General features: G+C 38.4%; 1 protein-coding gene across 1 annotated transcript in view; it reads right to left on the reverse strand.

The window, feature by feature from the left end:
* Oatp74d (Organic anion transporting polypeptide 74D) overlaps nucleotides 1–11435 on the reverse strand; it is a 28432-nt gene extending 16997 nt beyond the window's left edge. Inside the window, exons 1-5 of the mRNA XM_071720081.1 lie at nucleotides 10961–11435; nucleotides 9967–10343; nucleotides 6313–6533; nucleotides 5892–6032; nucleotides 4280–4402 (exon numbers count right to left, since the gene is read on the reverse strand). Coding sequence (XP_071576182.1) covers nucleotides 4280–4402; nucleotides 5892–6032; nucleotides 6313–6533; nucleotides 9967–10343; nucleotides 10961–11284 — 1186 coding nt within the window. The 5' untranslated portion in view covers nucleotides 11285–11435. The remainder of the gene's footprint in view (nucleotides 1–4279; nucleotides 4403–5891; nucleotides 6033–6312; nucleotides 6534–9966; nucleotides 10344–10960) is intronic.
* Between the last annotated feature and the right edge of the window lie 366 nt (nucleotides 11436–11801).

Raw genomic sequence — 11801 nt, forward strand, 5'->3', positions numbered from 1 at the left:
GCGCTCCGAGTATTATCGCGCACGTATAGCGTACCCTTTAAAGGTTCGAACGTGAGACGCCGATCGCTATCGTATATTTAAAAATATATCCATTCGCGTTACGGACAGATGTTTCACCTCGCCGATTTCGCAACTCCATTAAGTTGGTGATTAACGCGAGAGACACAAATAAATAGACGCGGTCCGGTGGGAGAGCATACGTGCAGATTATGCGGACGCATAAATGTTATACATTTTATAATTACAACTCATCGCTCATCAAATTTAACGATTACGCAATAGTTGGATAACAATCGAGTCTGATTGGAGTAGGCTTATTCGGTGAGATTTAAATACTGCAGGACAGGTCAATTGTACCCTCTAAACCTAATCGTCGTGAATTCAAAATATCTGATCTCTACAACTGCAGTAATAATTAAAATTTTTCGGTGTTGCTATCTCTCTATATCACTGTGTAACTCGATTTACATACGCGTGGAACATGGCGTCGGGCTCGGAGATAAGCTACGCCTAAAACGCGGCAGTAAAATATTCGTTATAAATATGCGGAGGCACGGCGACGCGCTTTAAACAAAATAACATCGTGTCCGACAATAAATAAAACATTAGAAGAGACGCGGGTTAAAAGTTAGACATTAAAAAGGCTCGCACGTAGGCGATCCGCCGAATTAAGCGCGACGGTGTTAGTAATGCAGCTCGTATAGCGAGCGAGCTGCGTATAGAGCGACCGAGAATGACGCGGAAGAGAGAGGAAGAGGACGAGAGGAACACAGAACGCAGAACGCAAAAAAGAGCGGGAGGGAGAAGAGAGAGAAAAGGAAAAAAACGATCCAAAGTGAGAGACACACGCATGTTAGTCCGTGTGCACGCGCAAAACGTACGCGCGTGCGTGTCCACCACCGCACCGCCTCTATACACGACGCGTGACCGTGAACTTGCCCCACCTCGTGCACGAGTCGGTCAGTCATTATTATTAACGCACACACGCAGAGAGCGGCGGCGGCGGCGTGTGCGCTCCCGACGCGTACACGCACACACGTTCACGTGAACGCACGCGTGAACGCACCGTCCTCACACGAGAGGGTCTGTTAAAGGAGCATCCGACGATTTCAGGGCTTTCGACGTCGGAGAACGAGCTAAGTTCTCGCTTAGTTACGCAGTAACGCGATACGCGATAATTGAGACGAAGCGTTTCGAAAATCGCATATAGAAAACTGTTTGAGAAACTTATTAGAAAGTGTACCATTTGTGTCCTTTCGAAAATATACGGACTACGAAAATTTGTTCTTACGCGTTTGTCCTTTTCTGGTCCCTATTGCGTTATAAACAGCTGTATGGAATGTTTAAAACGCAATTGGAACACAATGTCCCAAACCGAGACCTAAAACGTCTTAATGACGTTTTTAAGACGTCATATGTCCCGATATGGGACATGTTGTCTGGGTTAAAGGAAATATCACAGTAGATTTTTGTTTTTAAGAGAAAAATTTAGTTACGAAAGACTCTGTTTCTTTACAAAGAATGTAATACGCAAATTAATATTATCTTCAAAGAGAATTTTTCTTTTAATGTTCTATTAAAACACTTTTAGGGTATCTTTTCAGGGTTAATTATTATATTTGCAACCAATATAATGACTTTAATATAAACGCGCATTAACAAGATAACGTGTTAAATTTTCGTCAATACTTTGAGCGGCTTGAGAGAAATCAAAGGATTAAACAGGTCAAGGTGATTGGATCGCAAACGAAGCATGAAACACCGTCTTCAAAGAGCCACTTCTGGCAGTAGAAGTTCAGCTGGAAACACCGAGGGAGGGAAAAAAACGGCAAACGCGCAGGAATCTAATCAGGGGACGAGGCTGATTATTCACGGTCGCTGAATTTCGCGAGAGAGTCGCTCGAGGAGAGGACGATTCTCCATGGAGAGAGCCTAATCGCGCGCCTAACTCTTTTCTTTTTTTTTTTACAGGCGTGTCGAAACCTGTAAATCTCGGCGCGAGCCGTACTTTCCCGATTGGACCCGCATACATTATAGGCGGAGGCGATACCGATTTTCTCCGCTCGGCACCTAGATTCGCCATTGACCTTGAACCGCCGGAGGCTTACCGGCTTCGGAGATCGCTCGATTCGCCTCGTATCCTTCTTTTATACGCGCAGATAGAGCGATATAAATACGTTATTCGTCGCCGCGCGATGGCGACGAGACCGATATCGGGATCCCGCGCGAGATATCGATGCAGCTGCAGATGTGGCAGCATCGTGATTCATCCTGTTGCATCTCGATCGTCGTCGGAGAATGGAAGCGATTTAAACGCGTGGGTTGTTATAGATCGAACACACGTTCCTAACTTGAATAATGTAGCCGAAGTTTTCTGCAGCGACGTAGAAAATTATTTACAATTGGGAAAGAATTCTGGTAAAAAATATTATTATACATAAATACTCTCTAGAGTACAATGCATCGCTCGCATTTTTTTTTTGCATTTTGTAATAATTAGAATTTTTTAATGATCCTCATACTTTTATTCCTATTTTCTCTAAATATAAAAAAATCAAATATTATAATAAAAGTCATTCAATCGACGAAAAATTAAATTAACGGGTCGAAAGAAAATCGACGAAAACCATGATTCAGGGCACACCGATATATTGTTACCTTGATGCGCAATGTAAATATGTGTGTAAGAGAAAGCATTATCCGAGCCGTAGGCGAAATCGCTAGTCGTGAGCTCCCGATTAACTTACGAAGAGCACATTGTCTCCGGCTTCTATTTGCATTCTCGTTAGCCTTCGATCCGCGGCACTATGGCAAGTGGCTGATGGCGTGCAGAATTTCGCCTTTCGTCGCGATACTTTCAGCGCACAACAAAAACACACTTGCCGTTACGTTACGTGGAAATATAATTAGCAATCACACGAAAGCCACTCTGCTTTTCCTTCGCAATACCTACTCATTTTCCTGCAGCATTCACTTTCATATGCTGTACTCTCATGTGCCATTTATACATTCATAATTATATCTTCCTGCAGATTTACATAAGATAATCTCGAATATATGAAATAATCATTAAAGGATGTGTTTTTGTGCTTTTGATCAAGTGCCAGTCATAACAATCAGGCATTTGAGAAGACATTTATACGAAACTGCACTGACAATGAGAAATAAAAGTTGTTAACTTGATTAAATATTTTCAACTGATTATTTTTTTAATTGAAATATTTAAGTATTTGAGTCGAATTACGTTATGTTAGATTTAATATGTAGTATTTAATTTAAATACATAAATATTTTAATTTAAAAAATAAAAATTAGTTGAAAATATTTAATCAAGTTAACAACTTTTTTTCTCAGTGTGGGATACAAGATCTCGCCTTACACACTTATTTACATATTTTTAACTCAAGCTAGTTTGAGTTAATTTCACACTTATTTTCGAGTCCTTAATTCGCCACGCTCCGGTCCGTGAGACCGCTCGAACTTTGTCGCGTTGTCATTTTCATTCTAATTAATATTTTTATAGCTTGTACTGTAGAAATTGGAAATACAGAATCTGAATAAGATGTTATGACAATATCAGGTCAAAAAAATGAATTGAATTTAAACTGAACTTATTATAAGGAAACTATAATAGAAAATTATATTATTATACAAATACCAGAAAACCGAAAAACGTTTAGCGGTCCACTAGAGCGGAATGTGGCGAGCTAGGGTTAAAACTTTGCTCGGGCAAATTCTAACGTTTAATCAATTTCCAATTCGAAATCTCTTATCTCTATGCAATTTATTCGCATAGCGGCTGCGCGCGATGTTATCACACGTATGCAGGGATTCGCTATAAATGCCAGTACGAACTATAATCAGGCGTCGAGAATATCACAATCGTGCAGATTACAATCATAGAACGAAGGGAAAGAAAGCGCGAATGCGCGAATGCGACGACATACGCAGCACGGGCTAAATTTACACGTGAGCATTACGCCAACGAGGATAAATTGATATCACAGCGGAACGGGCAACACACGCTCCGCCCATTATCCTTCTCGTTCCCGCGGAATCGTCCTCAAGATCGTTCGCACGGAAAATCGCGGGACAGAAAGGGAGAAGGAGATAATGAAGGAAAGAGAGACGGGAACTGCCGCAAAGCAGCTTACGGCGAGCCATAAAAACAGATTAAGTTGGCGCGAGAGATCCGATGCCGTGCGGTCGACAACGGCGGCAACTAGCCTGACGAAAGAGATCGGAGAGACATATTCCCGCCGGATAAATCTGGACTTACCTCTCAAACTGGGCTTTTGTGAGTCCGCTCGTCGAGGTGGCGTTCGGCTGGCCGGCAAACGGGTCGGGAACGCGAACATACCTATACTCACGATCATCAGCATCGCTGATATCAAAACTAATCCTGAAACATTATACGAAAAGTCAGTGAAAGAGAAGTCTCGCATAGTTTAAAAAAAAGTAAAGTACGAACGAAGTTGCCTCACAATAGCGAATTGCAGGCACAAGTAAAACACACCAGTTATCTGGACAAATAAAACTGTCGTATAATACTATAATTAATTACACGCACAAAATTTTCAATACATACACACTGTATTATATGCGTGTGTGTGTGTGTGTGTGTGTGTGTGTGTGTGTGTGTGTGTGTGTGTGTGTGTGTGTGTGTGTGTGTGTGTGTGGTGTGTGTGTGTGACTGTGTGTGTGTGTGTTACATTAACTTATAATTAAGATATAATTAAGATATAATAAGTGTATACTTTGTATATTATATAATTATATAATTAAGTATTTTAACTTACAATTTGAGAATTTTCCAATTCATTATTTTTTACTATCCTTATACGTAATTATGATGCATTTTAACTGCATGATGCGCCACGACAATATTTGCTCTTACGAACGGTAAATAGTTTCTTTATTTCAACCATGCTGTTGGAGCTTTGTACTTTTACTGTTGCTGTTACATTTGGTACTGCTACATCAGCCGCGATTAGTGTTTCTCTTGAAATGATTTGTTATTATCTGTGTTGCGAAAGTCATTTTGTGTTTATTTCGCGCTATGTTTTATAATATACAAACAGACAATATAGATATTTATTACGTATAAATTTCTGCGTCGAGTGTCCTGTTCGTCTTTACTAATATTTTCATAAAACGCGCGAACATTTTAATTTTATTTACGCATAATCTAATCTAAGATACAATATTTAGAAATAAATCCAAATGTTACGATATAACAAATATTGATAAGTAGAAATTGGTAGAAATAAATATTTTTGAAATTTTTGAATAATTGATGTCCGGATATAATTGGTGTGCTCTACTAGTGTATATAATTATACACATATTATAACAACATATATAAATATATAATATATGCATATATTACAAGTTAATAAATAATAACAATTATATTTTTATAAAATCGGTACAATGCCTAGCATTTTTATTAACACCGGATATAAACAGTGCGGAAATGTTTAACGCATTTAAAATAACCTATTAGCTTACTACCCTTTGCCATCAATTGCCATATCCACGTAATTATTTTTATGCCGCCGAACGCATATTTCAATGAGAAAACGAGCACGAGAGACCAGTTGAAAACCGGCTAATGATACACTCTCGCGACAAACGCAGATAGATTTTTCACGTAATACGCAATTTGAACGATGAAGGTCAAGCGACTTTTAGCGAATCAAGTCTTTTTGCGTCTCTACATTAAATCGAAGGTTAAGTGCCTTATGGAGAATTCCGGTATCGATTATAATCCATATTATAAAATAACTAAGTAAAATCTTTTGCAAGTGGAGTATTTTTTTTTACATTATTCCTACTCTGAGCTAATCACATTATTTCCAATTTCGATATTATAATTTATTTGAACTTACCGAGCCACCAAGCACCGACCCATCTTGGATCCGATGGCGTAATCTGCGGATTCCTCGACAAATCTGCGTAGACCATCGTGCACAAGGAACCGAGAATGAAGCCTAACGCTGGCCCGAGAATCCGTACTCCGATAGTGATCGCTGTTGCATATAATCAAATGGTTTTTCAAATCTATAATCAAGTTTCGGATAGTAATCTGATTCGCATAGAAAAGAAAAATAAAAATAAATCTTTATACGTTATTAAAAAATAATTACTTCTAACAATTAGAATTTAATAGTTATAAATATACGAGTAGCAGAAATAAATAGATAACTAAATTATTTTTTTAAATTAAAATGTATTACATAATCTGTTACAATAAAAGATGTATAAAATGAAAAAGGATGAATAAGAGTGATAATTTGTGAAAGAACTTACCGAAATACAAGGGGCTCTCTCTACTGGCTACGTTATCATCGATATACGGTATACCGAGGGTATATACCGCCGTTTGACCCATTCCTACACCGAGTAAGGATACAAAAAATATCGCAAGCACCACCGTGGTTATCTTGCTCTGCATTCTCTGCTCCGTAAGAAAATCGCCTTTGCAGTAGTCCGCCGAATCGGTTTGGGGTGCGGTCGTCGATATGTTCCACCTTCGAAAAACAAAAATATAATAAAATTAATAAAGCAATACTTTTTCCGCGTCTACTTCGATACATATGATCGTTTATATATACAAAATTACTTAATCTTTGATGGCTTCTTGTAGAGTACACATGTAGATATACCGTATAATATTAAAATTAAACGAATGTCAAAAAAGTGATATGAATATATTAGTTCAAAAAATTAAAATTGATTATAAGATAAAGTAATAAGGTTTAAATTACGAGATCTGGCATTGACAATAAAGTTCTGCCGGTCGGCATATTTATAGAAGCATATATAGCATTTATAGAAGCAATAAATTTAGAATAATGGATCTTTGTAATCTCATTATTCAGTCGGCAAAATTGAATTGTACAAATTAATTTATATTGTATAAATGTGTCACAATTATCGCTACCCAAATTTATCGCCTATAATTGTGTGCTATTTTACATTAAAATTGTCTATCAAATATTTGCGGAAATACATCAGGAAACTGACGCCTACGTGAGAGGGATATATGATCATCTTTCTTCACGATAAGTGATAAGCGCAGCTGCAACATGCGCGCGCGATACCAAGAAAAACGTAATCGACATCGCTCCATTTTATTACCGCGTTAAATTGCGTGGATCAGTTTCGAGCATTCCGCCCGCCACGGAATCTCATTGTGCTCGGCCAATGGACACTTTCATTATGTAACAGCAATTAGAGAAATTACGGCACACGTAGACGCGCCTCCTGAAGAATGGGGTCCGTTACTATAATTACTGCCGTCAGAGAACGATGTTATCAACCAAACTTTCTCGCTCGTTAACCAAACACGTTATTGTTTTCTCCCCTCCCCCCTCTCTCTCTCTCTCTCTCTCGTGTGAAAATTGATCTCCTTTATGCACTACGATACGTCACTAGTATAACGTATGTGACGTGAAATTAATACGGGTATTAAAACTTTAAACAGATAAATGTTTCGGTAAAAGTCTCCCTTTTCGGGTAAAAGTCTCTTCGCTATTTTGGAAACATTTCCGAAAATAGAAATAGAACGAAAAGGAGGACCATATTAGAACTCTGTTGTAATAATCCTAAAAAAGTGAAATTAATACGCGCATAAATTGTACGCTTCTATTCTTCCGTTAAAAAAATTATTTTTAAAAAGATTTAAAAACAATTCCTTTTTAAATTAATTTATTATATTCTCTGAGGTAAATCTCTCCTCGAGCTATTTAAATGTACTGTACTAAATATAGGATAACTGGGGTGAATATGCCACACTTAACAAAAATTTGATTTTTTTTCCTATTTTTCTTTCTCTTTGAAGTACCTTTGCATACTGGTCTTCTTTTTCCTTCTTTAATCTGTTATTTGTATATAATTTCAATAAATCATATATACATGATTTTTTAATAAATTCTAACCAATACTAATAGAACGACAAACTAATCAAGTTAAAAATAATGTAACGCTTGAATAACTTACATAAAACATCAAGAAAGTTCTAAACAGCATGTTATCAAATATACATACTTGCCTCATAAAAACTATAATACTGCCAGGAAATGAACAAATGCAAAACGTCAGATATAGAACTATGAACAATTTCATGATATTTACAAGAGCGCTTTTAGCCGTAAGCTTTGTTAAACATAAAGGGTGACGATCATGGCGCAGAGAAATGTGCGCTGCTCTAATGAGCCGAAGATCCGAGTTCAAATCCAGACCAAAAATCGTCGATTTTTATTCGATCGTTACCTCTCGGAATCAAAAGGTGATGGCAACCCATCGAAAGTATTCTGTCACGAGAATTCCTCTATATTTGAAGAGGGAACCGATCCTCCAAGTTAGGGAATGGGACATATTCCCCCCAGTATTTTTAGTTACCCTAACCTTTCTATAAATATAAGACATCTGTTAGTTCACAACATAACTCCTAATATGGTCCTCCTCTTCGTTCTATTTCTATTTCCAGAACTGTTTCCAAAATAGAGAGGCCACTTCCGCCCGAAAATATTCATCTGTTTAAGGACGTTCTCCGAAAAATCGATTTTCTCTAGATTTTCTTGAAACTGTAAATATACGTTAATTTGGGTGTGCTTTATGCGTGGTATAAATTTTAGTACCTCTTGCGGTATTAAAAATCGAGATACTGAGCTTCAAAGTTTCAACTTTTAACATGAGATTCCTATTCCGAGCTATTGTGAAACAGACATTATAATGAATTGTGAAAAAAGTTTTCTCTAAATGTTTTTGAAAAACTAGTATATGATGCTCCATAAAAATGGAAATAATATGCGATAAGTGTCAATACCCTTGCGGTACTCGTTTTCGAGAAATACTTATGTAAAGTACGCGATTTGATGAATTTTTCGCTCGGTTCAGAGTGACAGAAAAGGATAGGCCTCAGTTACTTGGCAACGCCGCATGAGTTCTCACGCGTGAAGTTAACTTCTTATTTTTTAGATGTTATTATATATGTAATATTTTGTATATAAACAATTAACTTCAATAAAATAAATTTTTCTTTTTAAGCATGAATACAAGTTGAGCACGACTGAAGCCGGAGAACGTCCTTAAAGTCTTGGAGATAACACGAGGAGCGCAATTCATTTCCCATTATAGTTGCCTGCGGATCATGAATAGCCGATGCAACACATTCCGCAGAAATACCAACCGATTCTTGTATAATACGAGTTTGACGCAAAACTGCATACCCATTACTTCGGCGGTATTCGGCCTTACATTGTGTATTTATCACAGCAAATGATTATTGTATCTCCCGAAACGAATAACACAGCTGATCGTTTGCACGCCGCCTTTTGTTTCTCCGCGAGACATTGTAATAACGAGACGATCGTAAATTTCCCTCAATCGTATCATAAACTCTTTTTCTCCATTGATTCCCACAAGTAAACGAACAAGTAATTTTAATTTGTTAAGCGAGGAGTAAATTTTAAAAATACGAATCATTAACCGCTGTTAAACCGGATTAAAATAATCGATGGACTAATACCTATATTAATTATATATCTTATTAGTGCTAATCGAACCGATAATTTTATTAAATTAACTGATTAATCAATCTATTAATGTGTAAAAACCGATGATAATTCCGAATAATTCGATTTCTCCCTCGCACTCGCATTTGCTATAACTGCGATTAAAGCCCCGGTACGGCCGTACGTTCCCAAATCGAGCAACGCGATTGGTCGAAACTTTACTATTACTGTTTCGAAAAAGTGTGTGTCCGGGCCCTAATAAATTCTAATTCCCCCGTGTTTTTGATGATTCACGACTATCGTGTTAGCTATTACTTAATCACGAGGGTAAAAGCCAATAAAGATATCCCCGTTCATTATGATGAATCGTTGGGAGGCGGCACTCGTTAAAAATTTAGAAATAGAAGAGGATAACTCGAAGGAGAGTTATGACAGCGGCACTCACCCGTCCAACGTGCTGTTTCTTTCCTGGAACTTGCAGAGATTCGCCGGTATCGGATACGTTCTGTTGAGCCCGTGGCCCTCGGCGCCGGGCCCGACGCCGCTGAACAGCATCTCGTTCTGAAGAATCAGCTGTTCGCCGAAGATAAAGTGGGGTATCGAGCAGGTGAACGAGCTCACGGCGAAGAGGATCATGCCCCAGGCTATCCACTTGGGCCGGTGACCTTGGCCGCCATAATACGTTAGTAACAGGGAGGACCCGATCTGACCGATTTCAGTGGCCGACATGATAATGCCCGTCGTCTTCGACTGGATTTGGAAGAGCTTCTCTATTGTCGTGATGACGGAGACAAAGTACGTGTAGTACATGCCCTGAAGCACCTGTGGTGAAAAGAAATAAAGATTATTTTAACGCCAACTTACCAGGGTAAACTCGTCCTGTAAATTTTATTCAAACAAATCGTCTATTCTTTATTCTCTTTAACTTGCACGGAAAAATCAATTAATACTTTAATAATTTGTTCCTTCAAAATTGATGTAATTTTTGCTGCCTCTTTTTACCTTCTTACTCTCTAAATCTCATAGAGTGGTTTCCACACTAATATATTAGAGTAATTGAGATAGTCACTCCAAAAGAGAGGGTTGTCACTCTAATTTGAGTAAATGCGGGCACTCATAAGGTAAATTTTTTATTCGAATTTTTAAAGTGACATAATTCACTCCTATAGACACTGATCGATCTACTGCACTCGAAAAGAGTGCCGTTTTAAATAGAATGCGATTTCACTCTAACTTATAGTCGAGCACAATTTTACTCTTTCTTAGAGTAGCAAACCACGAAGTGCACAAGTTTAATTTTTACTTTTCGTTACACTTGCATTTCACTCTTCGACTTTTAAAGCGAGTACTTTTTATTTTACTTCCATTCTTAATCGTCTATTTATATCATTTCTAATAAATTTATTTACTCAAAAGATTATACACTTCGGCGTACTGACCCAGGTGAGGCAGAAGGTCACTAGGAAGGCTTGCTTCGTGGCGAAGTACTGCAGCCAGTGGGGCCTGCAGGGGCCCCATCCACAGGACACGTCGGCGTCGTCGAACTCCGTGTGAAGGCTGCTCGACCTCTCATCCGGCACGATCAGATTGCCATTTTCCGTGCCGCCGATCCCGCCGTGCAACTTCCCATTCGGTATCGAGCCGTTGTTGTTGTGCTGCTTGTCGCCGCAGATCAGCCCGTTTCCGTTCGTCATCTTCGGTGGGATGATTGTGAGAGCCTCCACGGTGCCGTTCGACAAAATCTGTGTGTCCTCGCCTGCCATTATTTCCCCCTCACTTTTTCGTGAATACGCGATAAAATAATTGTTTTTCTTCCCTCGTTTTCAGCACCCTCGTGAACTCTAGCTATAGGATTCTTCCTCGTTGAGAAGAATCTTTTTGCCGCTCGAAAGGCTCACGTTCGACTGATCAATCTGTAACCAGAAGAGAAAAATTATTAGATAATATTAACGTATAGTATATGTATATATAAATAACTTGTCATATTCCAACTTCTCTCAAGTTTTTAAACTTGATTTTAATTATCTTAATGCATTTAACGGTATCGATATTACATAAATTAGCAAAATCGTTGAATTTTCGACATCCCGAAAAAGATCCAAGAAATTCGGGCAGTCAAATTCCTATAACTTGTGTGTCTCGCTGCATTATTTATAACTGCAATCATGCCATGCAGATCGTTCGACGTGCCTTCCCCGAAATCTCGTTTTGTTCCCGCGAGCGCAAACGCAAATTTCAGGGTTCGCGTCCAGTAGTTATTTAATCTCTGCCACCCGAGAG

This window comes from Temnothorax nylanderi, unplaced genomic scaffold (assembly GCF_030848795.1).
Source record: "Temnothorax nylanderi isolate EJ_2023f unplaced genomic scaffold, tnyl_v1.0 TNYL_tig0324_pilon, whole genome shotgun sequence".
Classification (NCBI taxonomy): domain Eukaryota; kingdom Metazoa; phylum Arthropoda; class Insecta; order Hymenoptera; family Formicidae; genus Temnothorax; species Temnothorax nylanderi.